This window comes from Saccopteryx bilineata, chromosome 3 (genome assembly GCF_036850765.1).
Source record: "Saccopteryx bilineata isolate mSacBil1 chromosome 3, mSacBil1_pri_phased_curated, whole genome shotgun sequence".
Classification (NCBI taxonomy): Eukaryota; Metazoa; Chordata; class Mammalia; order Chiroptera; family Emballonuridae; genus Saccopteryx; species Saccopteryx bilineata.
Genome location: NC_089492.1, coordinates 13,044,788 through 13,060,632, shown reverse-complemented (window position 1 = coordinate 13,060,632; position 15,845 = coordinate 13,044,788). Strand labels below are relative to the sequence as shown.

The following is a 15,845-nucleotide window of genomic DNA, read 5'->3' as shown; positions in this document are numbered from 1 at the left end:
AGATCCCAGGGTCCACTGGGAGAATTTTGAGAAGTCTGAGGGGTCCACACCACTTGTGAGGGATGAAGTTAAGACCTGCCCTAAATGCTGGCAGCCTAGGGACCTACTATTCAAATTAGGGACCTCCGCTCAAAATAAAGCACACTAGCCTCCGAGCCTCAGTTGGACTTGTTAGGAAACAATTTTAAAACTTTGTTTTTATATTAAAGCAAACATGTCTTAATATAAAACAACTGAGACTAAAAATCAAGTCTGTGTATACTTTTAACATAAAGGACAGTAAGCCAAAACTTATTTGGGGGTTATGGTGCTGTTACCATGACCCAGTAAGAGCATCAGGGGGAAAGTTTGGGGGACATAGCCAAGGAGGACAGTCCCTCCCAGCCCCTGATAATAGTGACATCCTCAGGTGGCCCCCATGAAAGCGGAACTGAGGCATTGAACTTGGAACAGACCCCTGCAAGGTCACCCCTGTGTCTACTCTTTCAGGGGGGCTAACTCCTGTTTAGTAACAGGGGCCTCTCCAATCTCAGCTCCCGGTGGCCATTTCTATCTCGAAGCTGCCGACCGCTTTTTGGCTTTCCCGGTGGGACTTGGCCGAGGGAGAGGTGTTATGGGGAAGAAGGCAGAGTGTGAAAGGAAGGGGGAGAGGGGTAACTGGGGTGAGGATGGTGGGACAGAAGGGGGTGAGCATGGAGGCAATGAGAGAGGAGGGGGAGGGGAGAGGGAGGGGGGAGGAGAGACACAAACCTTCCAGCTAGGGATCTGAGATGACGGGAACATGCCGGGCCCAATGGTGTAATAATGAGCGCAGTCTGGAAGGTGGACAGAGGTGACCCGAGGGAGCAGGCGGGAGGCGGGCAGGCAATGAGGGAAAAGGCTTGCCCCCACGGGCCCCACATGGGACTCACTTGATAGACTATAGTGAGAAAACCCGTTAGACAACTGGAAACAAAACAAAAAAGGGGGGGAAAAAGGAAAAAAAATTAATATAACAGGACGAGTGTGGGGATACAAGATGGCATTGACATTCAATGGAGGGGAGACCTGAGTTAACATCTGGCTCTGCTGCTCGCGGATGACCCAGGGCGCAGGAGGAAAGAGCGGCGTGCACAGGACGCACACTTATTTACTTGACACCAAGCAAGCCTGTAGTTCCTGTAGTCAAGGAAATACTTCATCTCTACCGGAAAACAGTCTGGAAATTGATCAGCATCCTTAATCTGTGGCGGTCTTGGTGTTTGAGTATTTAACTAACAGAACATCCTCTCATGGCGATAGTGATTTGCTCATCTCATTATGCGAAATTTTAAAACTCGAAAGTGTCTTCAACTGAATCTGTTCATTCTAGGTTTCAGAAATCGTCACGCTGTGCAGATTCCAAATTCAAGGGTGGGGTGGGGTGGGGGGACAAGGGGGCAGTTTGAAAACCAGAAAGCGTAAAAGCACACAGCCTCCGGTGCAGGGCAGTGTCACATCCAACAGTGGGGTGGTGAGGTCACGGCAGGTGGGGTGCTCAGGAGAGGGAGGGGAGATGGATGGGCACACAACACTGTGGCGGGAAGAAGCCTTCACACCTCCGCGTTCCCCATAGCCCTTCCTCTCCCTCGGGACAACCTCATGGTCACTGCCTGGGAGCCAGACGCCCACTCGAGAAAATGCCCTTGGCCTCACTCCCCCGTCCCCAAGCCCTTGGTGTCCATTGGGAGTCTCCGGGTTCCTGCACCTGTGACGTGAGCGGCAGGCAGGGGAGGGGCAGTGAGGAGAGGGGCCGCTGCGGCCGGGACCCCGGCGGCTGGGACCCCAGGCGGTCACCTTCTCTGTGGAGGCCCAGGCGCCCATGGTGGACCCTGAGCTGACTGAGGTGGGCGAGCTGCACTCGCTGACCGACTGGCAGGTTTCGGAGGCTTCCGAGGAGGCCGAGCTGGACGAGTTCTGCGGCGGGGCAGGGGCCACGCGAGGGGCCGGCAGAATCCGGGCCGCACGGCACCAAAGAGTAACGGTAAATTAAAAGCGAAGACAAAAACAGAAAGAGGTGGGGGTGGGGAAGAGCACGCAGAGCGAGAGACAGACAGACGCGGACACAGAAGAGGGAAGGATGAGAGAAGCAGAGCGTTAGGGTTATTTTCCCCCAAAGTTGCATCCACAATGAGCTTTCAAGCCCCTGAAGTGAAGCATGAGATCCAGCAAGGTCCGAACCACCAGAATGCAAGCCCCCCAGGACCCCGATCTGTGGGAGTCTAGTCCTGTGCTGCCACATGACAGGTGTTTGAACTCGCTGAGTGGATGGATGAGTGACAACGCCCATCTCTTCCAGGTAAACTGGGTCCCCTCGGTTAGTGCACTGGGCCCACCCAGGCATTGGCTTTAGGCTTTTTTCACTGAACTGCGAACTCTGGCTCATGTCATTGGTTTAAACAAGCCCAGCCCCCTTGGTGTCTACTGTTATCTCCCCCGAAGTGTGCCGGTATTCACTGTCTAGGTGGAAGAAGGACTCCTGTTTCTATCCACTCCTTCCACCCGCCCCAGACAGGTTCCTGCACAGGGACAGAGTGCTAGCTTTCCATCCTGCAAGGGCAAGAGATTCAGGAGACACTCTGCACAGCGCAGGGGGCTCCACGGAGTCAAAGCCAGCGCAGGCCACACGGTGGCCGCCCTGCCGTCTCAGTGCCTGGTCAGCGGTCCAGGACCGGAGTCCAAAGGTTTGGCTCTCAGTAACGTTTCTGCCACTTGTCAGTCAAGGAATGAATCACGGGTTTCATCTCTCTGAACCTCAGTTTTTATCTTTAGAATGGTGATCAATAATATCCCTAAACAGGCGAAGAGGAAATGAGGTCTTACATGTCTGTGTATGTCTGTGTACACGGTGCGTAACCCAATGTAAAGGAAGCCCGCTATCCCTGTGACCCGCCAGCACTGTGTGCTCTGGCTCCTCTACTTCCAGCACGTTCACCTTGAAAAAAGGACCAGCAAGCCACCGCGGGGCTGCCGGGTTCATGTCTCTTTTGACTTCCGCTCATTTTTTCCCTAAAGAACCTCTTGCTTTGACTGAGTCAGCCGCTCTGGGGCAAGGCCCTCACCCCACAAACACAGGCCACTCACGGGTGAAGGCACAACTCGAGAAGAGCGGAGTGGAGGAGAATGGGACCTTTCTGAACGTGTTCTGTCACTTGGCACCTGTCTCTGCCCGTGTGACTGCGTGAAGAAATGACGGGCTCTTGTCCCCCATTGATGCGTGTCCCCTTCCTCCCAACCCAAATGCAGACAACATGGCTGCCTTCAGGAGACTGCCTCCCCCGGCCTACATGGTTTGGACAATTTCCATACATTTCCTCTCTACCTTGTAATTATAAGTAGCAATAGTGCCTTTTTTTAAAATAGATTTTTCTATTAGATTTGGCAGCCTCCTGAGCTACTGAAACTCCCCTGAGGTTGCCAGCCAAGCACATCTTGGGTGCCCGCTCTGAGATTTCGGTAAATCCCAGCACTACACCTTCTGCTTCCCTGGGCGTTGCTGGAGGCAGAAACGCTCACTCCGGCCTGACCCACACACGCAATCTTTGACAGCAAGGCAAAGCACATGGCCCCTCTTTTTTTTAGAAATGGATGTCAGTCAGTGCACAAGACTCGGTTAATTTGTCAGTTGATTAAAAACACACAGAATTATGCTGCACATCAGACTGGCCTCCCAGGAACTGCAGCGTCCTGCTTCCTGGATGTGCCATCATTCACACTCTGCTTGGGAGCCCCACGGCGTGGTTTAGTACGGCGTGGTTTAGTGCCGTGTGTGGCAGCGGCAGATGGGGGACAGGTGGGGGACACCCTAGAGACCACACCAAAGCACCCCAGCTGGGATAAGCACATCAGAATTTAAAGCTGCACCTCTTGGCCCGGAGCGCCTGACACTGCGTCTCTCTCCGGGAAGGCAGAGGCCACAGTCACCTGCGACGGCTGGGAAACTCGGACGGGGGCAGGGAGCCAGGAGGCTCTGGGTCACCGGGGTCAGACACATCAGGCAGGTGACCCACAGGCCGCAGTTCCCATGACACCTCAGCTGTTCCTTCTACACAAAGTGCTCCCCCAAACGCTCCCCCGGGGGCCCCCCGATGGCCGAGGTGGAGCAGAAAGGACTCTAGACCAGGTGTTAGAGACCTTCTTCCAGGTCCTCAACCTGCAGGTCACATAACTGCGCGACTCAGGCAGGGCACTTACAGCTCCGAGCCCCCACTTCCGCATAGAGCAGGGACACGATACCCTGTGGTTGTTGGGAGGACTACACAGAAGACACACGTAGAAGGGCCTGGCACAGAAGAGACAGTGACTGTCAGGCAAGCAAGATACTTGTATAGACAAGACAAGCACGTGACTTTCTGAGTCCACGGGATCTTGGACCAATGGCTGTGTATACAGGACCAGCTTGAAGCCACCATGCGTGGCAGATGGCGCTGGGGGGCACCCTGAGGTTGGCACTTCCTGGTCTCTCTGTTGTGCTGCTTGGTAAGTGTGAGGCCAAACACTGGCACCAGGGAGAGAGGACAGAGAGGGGAGCAGGTGAGAAGTGGTCCGATGCCCCGCCCACTCCTGCCCCGGGTCCCGCTGGACTGACTGGGTTGGGCCCGGAACAGCCCCTCGTAACCCACTGGGGTTGAAGGGGCTCCATACCCCCCTTCTCCCAGAAGCGAAGGGCTGCGAGGATTCATTCTCATTCAACAGAGAATGATCAAAGGAACCCAAGAGGGACAAAGAAGGTGTCCGAGGCCCTGCCCTATGGCGGAATCTCAGAGAGAACCAGAGATGGGGGAAGGGGTGACCCCACTGTGCAAATGCCCGTGAACCACGGCGTCGTGCTAAGCCGGGCACCTACGGGGGTGTCAGAGTAGCCAGACTTCTCCGAGTCTTGTCTACTCACGTGTGAGAACTCCCCAAAAAGCAATGTGGTGACTCGACCGTAATGGCCGTGAACACAGGCCGCAAGCCCAACTTAGAGTGTCCCTCCCTCTCCCTTTTGGGGAACAACACCTCTGAAGATGAGAAATTACACCAGAGCTTTCTCACGTCAGAAGACACAAGGTTTGTCCAAGCCAAGGTCCCTCCAGCCGCCGACGGGGGTCTGGGCACCGGTGGACGGCTGCTCCCGGAGCCCCGGCCACCCTTACCTGGTTGGGGGCCTCTGGCGGCATGGGGGATGGCGACTTGGACTGGAAGGCGTCCTGGGATATGAACCCCGAGTCGTGGGAGGACACGCTGGACAGGCGCACGGGCGCCTGCTGGGCCAGGTTGGAGCTGCGGCAGCGGTAGTGTGAGCTGGGCGAGTGTGAGTGTGAGCCGCTGGACCGCGAGTCGCTGCTGTTCACGCTGTTCAGGCTGCTGTGGGGCGAGCAGAAGGGGCGAGGGGGACAACGTCATGTGATCAGAAACGGCAGATCCATCATTAAGCTAGTAAACAAAAGCTTATTCTTCCCGTGAGCGGGGGGGGGGGGGGGGGGCAGCCTCCGGGACTCAGTTCCCTGACGATGTGATGGGGTGTCTTTAGCACGGAGGCCTAAGATTCTGAAAAGTCAGGTCCTGCCCAATTCTGCCATGTCAGCGGCCACCAAAGTCAGGGGACTGATGTCTGTGGTGTGAAGAGAGACGGGGCTGCTCTTGTCTGCCGTCGGCCCGCAGACACCACGGCCGTACCGCAAAAGCCACGAAGGCTTCAGTGTCCCCTGGATGGGTGTGCCAAGCGTCACCCTTGGCCAGGAGGCCAAGGTCAGCCAGCCAACCACTGCTTCGGCGCCGTGGCGGGCACCGACGGGTGTCTTGAGGTGACTTCATCCCATCCCAGGTGAGCCTGGGCCAAGGCCGTGGAGAAACCACAGCAGCAAACTGGCTCAGTGCGTGTTACCTTGGAGTAACAAAGCTTATGCTTTCATGGATGGCTTCCCCGAGCACAGCTGTTGCTGTTAAAATATCTGTGGGCCTGGCGCTAACGGTACCCCTGGCAAGAACAAGGCCGCTTTCCGCCACTACAGGCAATCCACGTGGGCTAAGCCGTTTGTTTCTGAGAATAAACTGTAAACAGGATGTCGAGAAATCACACGCACCCTCTGGGTGTTCCGTCTGCGTTCCATTTCCAGTCGGAAGAAATATGCTCTACAGTCTGTGTAATAGCTCGGGTTATGAAAACCAGAAAACTGAACCAAGTCCCCAGGTCCCCACAAGCAGGGCTGACATATAACGGGCAGTTCTAGAAGCGTCAGAAGGGATGAAACCAAGACCCCAGGCTGGGACTCGAAAGTCTGTGGTGTCTGCTCCTAACCCTGAAAGAGATTCCTGTCAAACTGTGCAGACTCTGACAGCCAGGAAGGGGGGTCAAGGCCCGTGTGACTGTCCTGCACTGGGGAGACTTGGTGTGTAAGTTCCGACACAGGCGTGAGCTGGGAGACATCACTGCTGCTCAGAATGGTTATCCTGACTCTCGCCTTCCCCTCCAGTCAGTCAGCCGAGGGCACTTGGGGACTGACAGGGAACCATGTCCCTCCCTTCCAGCAACCTCACTGCTGGTGACAGTGCATCAGGATTTTCTATTGACACTAAAACTATAAGAAAGAAAAGATACATGTGCAGCTTTGCTTTATACAGATGAGATCAAGTTTTCTTGGTTACCAAAGGACAAACAGAAACAATAGATTTGTCGGAGCCACACGCATAGACACAAACGAGGACATGAAGCCAAACACCGTTTTCAGGTTGCACAAGGCCAGGGGGCAGGGTCCTTCCTGGTGTCCACTGGACAAGCTCAGGTTGCACAAGGCCAGGGTGCAGGGTCCTTCCTGGTGTCCACTGGACAAGCTCAGGTTGCACAAGGCCAGGGGGCAGGGTCCTTCCTGGTGTCCACTGGACAAGCTCAGGTTGCACAAGGCCAGGGGGCAGGGTCCTTCCTGGTGTCCACTGGACAAGCTCAGGTTGCACAAGGCCAGGGGGCAGGGTCCTTCCTGGTGTCCACTGGACAAGCTCAGGTTGCACAAGGCCAGGGTGCAGGGTCCTTCCTGGTGTCCACTGGACAAGCTCAGACATGGAACAAAACCCACGCATGTGTGTACAGAGACGTAACCACACACAGATCCCTCCTGCTCTTTTGTCTTGATACGCATTCACAGGACGTAGAATTCATGCGGCTTTGAGACATCAAAGCAGATCAGTATAGGTGGAGCGCATCAAGAAAGACAAGTGACCGAGTTTCCGTCCTTCAGGAAGAGAACAGACTCTGCCATCAGCAAGCCAAGGAAGGTTTTCTAATAGAAAAATGCTAGGACACCGTTTTGCAGACGGCAGAACCGTTCCAGTTGATTCTCACTGTGCGTAACTCGTGAAGAGCAACAGTGGTTAACTTTATGTAGCCCTGAAATAAAACCTGGGGAAACTGAGGGCACAAGACACTGTTACTCCCTCCACTTGTTCTGGCAATGGCAAGATCAGTCCGTACGGGAGTAAGAAAATCAAATGCGAATTCCTAAAGTGGGAAAATCTCGACAACATGCAACTGAAGAAGAGGAAGCAACGTTCTCTCTTCCGGGCCAACTGGGGCTGTCCCCAAAACGGATCCAGAGACTGAAGAGTGAGACCAAACTCACATGGAGTTCTTGCAGCCGATCATGTCCCCATTTCCTGTTTAAAGCAAGCCGTTGTAAGAGGTGAAGACCGTTCTGCTGCTTACACCAGCACAAAGGCTTGTCCTGAGGGCAGCAGCTGCACTTACCTGCAGACACTTGACTTGCGGGACATGGTGGTGCTGGGGGAAGAGGGTGGCGTCTGGTAGGACCAACTGTAATCAGAACCTTTCAGGTCCAAAATCACCTAGGGGAACAGAGCCAGGTGGGTAAGTGAGGTGCTGACAAGGGAGTCATTATCTGGCAAATCTGAAAACCCATAAGCATCAAAATTCTGCTATCATCAAGGGGTGGGGATTAAAAAAAAATGTTGTGGGTTTTGTTCTTTTTTTTTTTTTTTTTTTTTTTTAGTTAAAAAACCACACTACTAATCCATTAATGTCATAATACTTTTTCTGAGACAAGCAAAAAATATAATTAATTGGGGGGGGGCGGGTAAAAATGAAATATCAGTGAAAAGGGGGAAAGGGTAAGGTTTACAGCAACAAATAAATTTATTACAGCCATTTATACCCACGGCTAGAATTCACAGGATTTTGTCTTAAAGCACCCACCACAAAGACGGGCATGGTTTCAGGATTCGCTGATCTTGCAGTTTAGCTATTTGATCCTCAATGGTCACTTGCATCCTATCGGACCAGGGCCTGATACTGCTATAATCTCAGGCAGAGTCAAGAGCAAATCAATTCCTCCACCGTTATTTCTACGTCTGTCTCCTTCGCTCAACAAAGAACCACTTGAGTGTAAGGTTTGCCTTTTATTCCCATAGTAGCTGCTCAATAAGTATCTGATTACTGAGAGAATGCACATTGTGCTCTCACAAGAGCAAGTTCACAGGATGGAAAATGTAAACCTCCAATTTGTCTTCTGAGCTGGCTCTTCAGGGGGGTGATAAGAATTTTATCCTAAGGGCAAAAGCCAACATGCGATTTATCAGTTATTCCCCTAGACATGTCTCTTCCTATCTGACACGGTGTTAATATCACATGAATCAGACCATAAGTACAAAAAAATGTCACCTTTCTTTTAAGAGACAACCTCATGCATTACTTAATTAGAATGGTTCACAATGACCACCAAGTCACGCCACAGTCACGTTCCCGTGAGAGTGTATTTCTAGAGGGATGAACACCGTGATGAACAACACAGGCTCTGGAAATTGACTGCTTGGTTTAAATCCCAGTTCTAGCACTAACTAGCTAGGTGAGCCTGGCTAAGTGACTCTACCAGGGCCTCAGTGTCCCCTCTGTAAAATGGGGACAGAGTGAAGATTCGCTGAGGAAGTCCATGTTGTAGAGTAGACAGCAGGGGCTCTATAATGGCTAGCGATGACGATTACCATAGGCCGCAGTGGAAAACATGAATATGATTGTGGATGGGAGACTGCCTCAAAGGACCCCGGGACCTTGAACTTCACCTCTTTGGTTTGTGCTCCCGAGTGCTTAACCGACACCCCTACCTGCTCGCTTGAGGAGGGCAGCTTGTGCGGGTCCATGGTCAGACTTTTCAGGTCCTCCGATATGGTCTGAAGGTGAGTTATTTCCCCCAGCATTGAGATTTCTTCTTCCTGAAGGACAGTCATTCACTACACGTCATCATCGGGAGTGACTCACTCCCTCATCCCGGCCCAACTGTTTTTGTTAGGGTCACTGTCTAACCCAGTGGTTCTCAACCTTTCTAATGCCGTGACCCCGCAATATAGTTCCTCATGTTGCGGTGACCCCAAACCAAAAAATAATTTTGGTGGCTACTTCATAACTGTGATTTTGCTACAGTTATGATTCGGAATGTAAATACCTGATATGCATTATGTATTTTCCGATGGCTTTAAGCCACCCCGCTGGGGACGCGACCCACAGGTTGAGAACCACTGATCTAACCCTTTCATCTGTTCAGCCAAGAACCCCCCCGCCCTGGTCTGATGCATCTTTCCTGAAGGTGCAACCAGCCCTTTCTTTTGGAAACGAAAAGGAAAAAGGAACCTGTCTTAATCGGAGTGGCCCGTGTGACCCAGGCAGAGGGGAACCAGAGCCAGAGCGGACCGTGGCCTTCCTCGCAGGGTCGGGGGCCAGCACGTGTCCTCTCACAGGGCCTACCGCCCATCCCCCTCCACAGGGTGGGGGTCTCATCTGAAGTCACTCTGCTTTGACGATAACACAGGTCACAGATATTCTGTCCAAGAGCTACGGTCTTTGTGACAGCACGTGTGCTCCACAGAGGTTAAGTCCTCCCTCCCTTTCCTGTTTTCACTACAAACTTAACAAATGGCGCGTGACGCAGGAACACGGGCCTGTGGGAGAAACAGCTGTCCTGTACCCAAGTGCCATGCTGGGCTGTGGGTCCAGGCAAGAACGAGCCGTGGAAAGGTCTACGCCCAGGGCAATGACACGTCCTCGCGCACTCCGCGTGGGCTGCGGGAGGCAAGCTGCTGTCTCCCTGTTGGCTTTAAGGACACCTCCGGGGGGAGTTCTCAATTATGGTTTGCAAACGATTTACTTAAAAAAAATAAGCCTATTTGATTTGTTCAGCTCTTTCTATATTAATTTCTCGGTCACTTCACGATATTCAGCTTGGCCAGTGGGTCACAAAATCACCTGGGGGGGGGCTGTTTAAAACACAGGTGTCCGGGTCCCCACGGCCAGAGTTTTGGATTCACTAGGTCTGGGTTGGGCCTGAGAATGTGCATTTTTACCGGTTCCCAGGTGAGGCTGCTGGCCTGGGGAACCCATTTTAAGAGCCACTCTACTAGGCTTTCTTGACTTGAGGAGAAAAAGTGAGCGGAACGACCAGTGCTAAGAGCTGAACGAGCAGTGGGCCCTGCGGCCAGCAGCAACGTGCAGAGAGATATGGGTCTCCAGAAGTGACTAATAAGTCACAACGCCTATCATAGCTCCTGACACACAGCCAACTCCCAACGACTTCATGATGGGTAGATAAATAAAGAAGAGTCTCCTCCCACAGGCACGCTAGGCCTTCTGGAACTTTCCACTAACTTACAATCACTGGCCGCAGCATAGAGATGAAGGTGCAGAACCGGCCGCGTTCTTCGATCAAAGCCTTCCGGACTGCCTGCTTTTCTGTTTCTTCCAACAAGAGATACTTATCGTTGACATCTTGGAGGGCACTGTCCAACTGAGGCTGGATGTCACCTCTCCCTGCAAACAAAACAGAGACCCACGCGTGGCCTGCTGAAATACCAGCTCCTAGGACACGGCCCCTCTTCCCTTGGGTGCTAGAGTGGAAGAATGACAATTGGTTGCAACTTTAAAAAGTGATTTAGTTAGACCCAGAAAGGATTTCACCTAGCGTGCGGAGGACCCGGGTTCGATTCCCAGCCAGGGCACACAGGAGAAGCGCCCATTTGCTTCTCCACCCCTCCGCCGCGCTTTCCTCTCTGTCTCTCTCTTCCCCTCCCGCAGCCAAGGCTCCTTTGGAGCAAGGATGGTCCGGGCGCTGGGCATGGCTCTCTGGCCTCTGCCCCAGGCGCTAGAGTGGCTCTGGTCGCAACATGGCGACGCCCAGGATGGGCAGAGCATCGCCCCCTGGTGGGCAGAGCGTTGGGCGTGCCGGGTCCCGGTCGGGCGCATGCGGGAGTCTGTCTGACTGTCTCTCCCCGTTTCCAGCTTCAGAAAAATGAAAAAAAGAAAAAGAAAGGATTTCAGGTGTCTGTTTTTCTAGGAGTAGACATTTCTGATTTCCAGTGCGCAAAGGGCGCTCAGATCCTGGCTTACTCCCAATGATGAAGGTGTCCCAGGCTGACTCCTCCTGACTTGCCTTCCTGCCTTGGGCATTCCACCGAGACTTCTACCAACAAAACCTTGGGACTCGGCAGCCAGACAGAATTCTTTCCTCTTAACATATCCTGAAGAGGCTAAAGGGATGAACAAGGTGAGGGCCCGTGGATGTTTCCAAACTTGGGCATGAGCTGGGTTTGCTGGGTCAACCTCCATCAAAGAGACTCTGTTTGCACAGAATAGAAGTTTCTATTCCTGAAGGCAGAGGTGGCTGGCGGCACCAGCTCTCCTGGCTCTGGGGGCCCCTGGGACGCCCTGGCAGTTAGTTCAACTCCCCAGTGGGGAGTCCTGAATGATCTTCCTGTAAAACAAACCCCATAACAAAAAGACTGACAGCCGGGTCTCTGCTGGTTAGAAGCTAAAGGTGGTGTCAGTGCGGAGCTGGGCCGGTGGCCAGCCGGGTCCACAGACCCCAGTACGGAGGCAACCATTTCTAGAGTTTAAAACAGAGTGTTAACTTTTTAAACAATGCTTGAACTTGGTCAGCAAACTGTCTTATACAGGAAGTTTGATCAGAACACTGTTGCACACCATCATTTACACACTGAGATGCCCACCCTTGCTACAACTGCAGGGCAGAAGCTCTGTGATGGAGACTTTACCATCGGTGGGCTCTTCAGAGAAAAACGATGCTGATCTAGAAGACAGACATGGGCAAGCAGGCCCTGGGGCCGGTGGAATGGCCGCTGTCCATTTGGGAACAAGAGGGTGACCGCCTGGGGGGCCAGCTCAGGAGCCCCCACACTGTGCTCGTCATGAGGGGCTTCACTGCTCACCCAAACCAGAGAAAGAATTTCTCAACTTCTTCAGGGCAGGCTCTTGGGCTCTCCTAGCCCCCGGTACAACGTCATGTGTGCACACAAGTGCTCAACAAATGCTCGTTTTAAACACAGAATATTAGAGATGGAGGTGGCCTCAGGGGTTATCTGAGCACTCCTGCTGGAGTTTCAGTGGAGGTCGAGGCTTAGAGGAGGCGGGGAATCCAGGTCACCTGGGGGAAAGGCAGAGAGCCAGGTCAGAGCCCACAGAGCCTGGTCCCTCTACCACTGGACTCCGTGACCGCGGCCCACCACCAAAGCCCACCAATGAATGCTACCACCCTCCTAGGAAGGCTCCCGACCGACCACCATGGAACCTTCTGAAGAATGACACAGAGAACTTTAAATGCAATGCATCATTTGGTCTGAAAAAGAAAAGGGTCAGGGGACATCTTTTCCTGAATGTAGGAATATATTCTGTATTTTCTCTCACAAGTCGATGAGAAGGCTTAATTGGGAGCAAAGGGTCAAGAACGTCCCTACAGAAGAGGTCACTGGGTTTTAGGAAGGAAGTCACTTAGAAGGTGGCAATTAAGCTCTGAGTTAGCACACAGAGGGAGAAAGAACCCTCTGCAGTCAGAGGTCAGCCCTGGACGTGCCGCAGCCGCCCGCACAGCACCGCGAGCACTCTGTGTGTGCCCCGCCCTCATCACGCCGGCACACAGGTAGGGTGGGCACCACAAGATGCAGCACTGAGTCCCATGGAGCGCTTTTAGCCAACAATCACATCATGTAATTGGCTGTTTAAGAAGTTTCCACATATTTTCAAGGTGACCCCCTCACCCTATCCCCTCCATTTAGTCACCGCCTGCCCCTCAGGATAATTCCATCAGTCCTTCTGGTACCTCCACCAGTGCTTCCATTTCTTCTGCCAGGAAGCAGGGGGAGCCATCCCCACACACAAACCTGCCTGCCCATCCACCATGGGTCTCAGAGCTTTCAGCGGACAGGAAGCCTTTACACTCTCCACTGTCTCCCTCTCGAGGACACACACACACCGTCCCCAGACACACGCCCCAGGAAGGAAGCCCAGCTCGCCACCCCCTATGAGAACTGTGGGTTTGTTCTTCCTCCACTTGAGAACGCTGGCTCACGCGCCTGACCCCACAGGCGCAGAATGTGCATGTGACACAGGCCCTGGGCAGTGACGCTCCGCTCCCGGTGCCCTCAGCGTTCCCCGTGCCTCTTCAGCCTGCAGAGCGGCGTGGCCGCTCCCGGCCCTTCGGAAACTCTCTAGGTCTCCTCTAAGATGTTCTAACCTACGAGACATGGGGGGCTGCAGGCCGAGTCGGAACGCTCTTAGCTTCAGTGTGGGGGGCGACTGGGGGAGAGAGCTGACTGAAACGCAGAATGCTTGACCAAACCGGCTCGGATGTGCCTCAATGTAGCAGCCGTCCTCTGATTATACACCTATAACTCATGAGTCGTTGGAGAAACACGGACCTTGACTCCCTGTCACAAGTTACTGGGCACGCATCTATCTGTAACAAGTGACAATGACTTCTAGAAAAGTAATCTCATAAAGAAAAGCCAAGTGGCCAGAACCAAGTGTTATCTGATCTCGTAAACATACGTTTAAATTATTCTATAATTACAGCTAACTTATTTTAAATAGAGAGTGTTATAATTAAAGGACTTTCAAATTGTACTATTCTGAAATAAGTCTACTCTGCAAAAATGGCTGTAATTATAGTCACAGCGAGTACACGTCCACTCAGGATGTAACACAACCTTAAAACACAATGTTTATTTCTTAAATCCACTAACACAACATATAATTATACTTATAAAAACAAGTATGGAGGAAATGGCTCTACATCCCCATTGGGTGCGGCGGCTTCAAGATGCAGCCGCCCCCCTGGGTCCACGGAGTCTGAGCTGCACCATGCAGAGGCCTGTGTCTCTCCCTCCTGCCGCAATGTCCTCGAGAGAGCCACTGCTGACACTTCCGTCACACGTCCTGGCCGCTCCAGCTTCCACATGGACCTGGCCCTGTCCTCTTGTTCCGCCTCTGCTGCCGCCACTGTCACTGGCCCCCCTTCACCTGTCACCTGGACACCTGCAAGGGCCCCTAACAGGTCACCCTGATTGCATTTAGATGAGCAGCCCAAAGTTACTTTCAAAACGCAAGTGTTATCCCCTCTTGTCAAGAGCTCCTGTTTCTTTTAAGTCCCATGTCCGTTAACACGCCCTGCCCTGCAAGGTGTGCATGGGTCAGCCCGTCCACTTGCAGCCTTAAGCTTGTGAGACGCCCTCACCTCCTCCCCTACCTTCCCGGAGGGATGCCCCCCCCCCCAGCCTGTCCAGCCTGCAGGCCTCCATCCTTCAGGCAAGCCCCCCCCCCCCCTTGAACTCTCATGACACTCCGCAGTCCGAATTCCGCCAGGTCTCTGAGTGATGCCTCAGGCTGAGGGGAAGCCCCAGGCGTGTTTCTGCTCAGCCCTGTACCTTCTCACCCAGCACACCTGCTGGGCAGACAGATGCGCAGGTATCTGCGAACCAGGGCGGCGCTGGTAGGGCGACTCCATCTGTGTCTGTTTGCTCACTAGCCTCAACCTTTGCGGCCTTAAATGGCCTGACACCACACAACCAGCCGGTTCCAGGCCAGCCCAGGAGGAAGGGAGGGGTGCCTCCCAGGGGCTCTCCAGATAAAATTCCAGCATGAAGACTTGTTTGCGGCCTTTTCTGTATAATCTAAGTCATCGCAGTCTTGAGAACTTTTTTTCCACTGCCCATTTCCAGGTCTCGGCGGGATTCATGCTGGAGAATTTCAATGGACAAAAGCCAGGAGCCCTCGAGGCCCCAGAGGGATCAGGTGGTCACTCTTTTTTACAGAAAATGCTCTGGGGGCAATGCACAATTGACGGGGCACCATGTCATGGGCCAAAGGAGCTCCCTTCAAGGGAAAAGGAGTCATCTTTTTTTTTTTTTTTAATTAAGCAGGGAGAGTTTACAAAACGTTCTGGAATGAATTGAAGATCCCCTATCTCCCCCACGTTATACTTTATTTTCTTTCAACTTTACGTAAATGTTCAAGGCAGAAATTAATACCCCCTTGGGGATGGAAGGGGAGACTGAGGCGGAGGAAGGCAAAGTGCGGGCGGCCAGACCCCAAGCCCAGGTCCTCCTTGTTCGGAAGCCCCACTTTGTGTTCCTAAGCAAACATAAACCCCCTGGGGGCGAGCTGTCAGGCGCTAAATGCTCTCTGTCCGTCTGCAACAGCCCAATGAAAAAAGCCGGTCAGGTGTGATTAGCGCGATCCGGAACCTCCCAGCCTGTCCCCCCACACACTGCAGCCCACACCGGAACCTCGTGGCTGGACCACGGCCAACGCCACCGTCAGGCTGAGGGCTTCCTGGCAAAGAGCAAGCCCAGGACAACACTGGGCCGAGATCGCCGTGAGAAACAAATCCATAGCCACTTCTTCTCCTGAGACAGGTGCATGAGGAAGCTGTGAGCCTCCCACAGAACGACTTTCCTCTGCCCCGTGACACAAACACTGTGTCTCTAACATGCCCACGTCTCCCGACTTTGCACCTCACAGATCAAGACATGTCCTACTACCCACAGCGTGCCATCAC

At 53.3% G+C, this 15,845-nt stretch overlaps 1 protein-coding gene across 6 annotated transcripts in view; it reads right to left on the bottom strand.

The window, feature by feature from the left end:
* The window catches only part of MTSS1 (MTSS I-BAR domain containing 1), a 158,653-nt gene that overhangs the window by 4,793 nt on the left and 138,015 nt on the right, over positions 1 to 15,845 (bottom strand). For 4 of the 6 annotated variants that reach the window (XM_066265684.1, XM_066265688.1, XM_066265685.1 and 1 more), the window contains 5 exons: positions 10,650 to 10,807; positions 9,112 to 9,219; positions 7,742 to 7,839; positions 5,157 to 5,367; positions 751 to 945 (listed from right to left, as the gene is read on the bottom strand). In XM_066265684.1, the coding sequence (XP_066121781.1) occupies positions 751 to 945; positions 5,157 to 5,367; positions 7,742 to 7,839; positions 9,112 to 9,219; positions 10,650 to 10,807 (770 nt within the window). Of the gene's footprint in view, positions 1 to 750; positions 946 to 1,815; positions 1,936 to 5,156; positions 5,368 to 7,741; positions 7,840 to 9,111; positions 9,220 to 10,649; positions 10,808 to 15,845 lie in introns of all 6 variants that reach the window. The other 2 variants (XM_066265689.1, XM_066265686.1) reach the window with 2 other exon arrangements.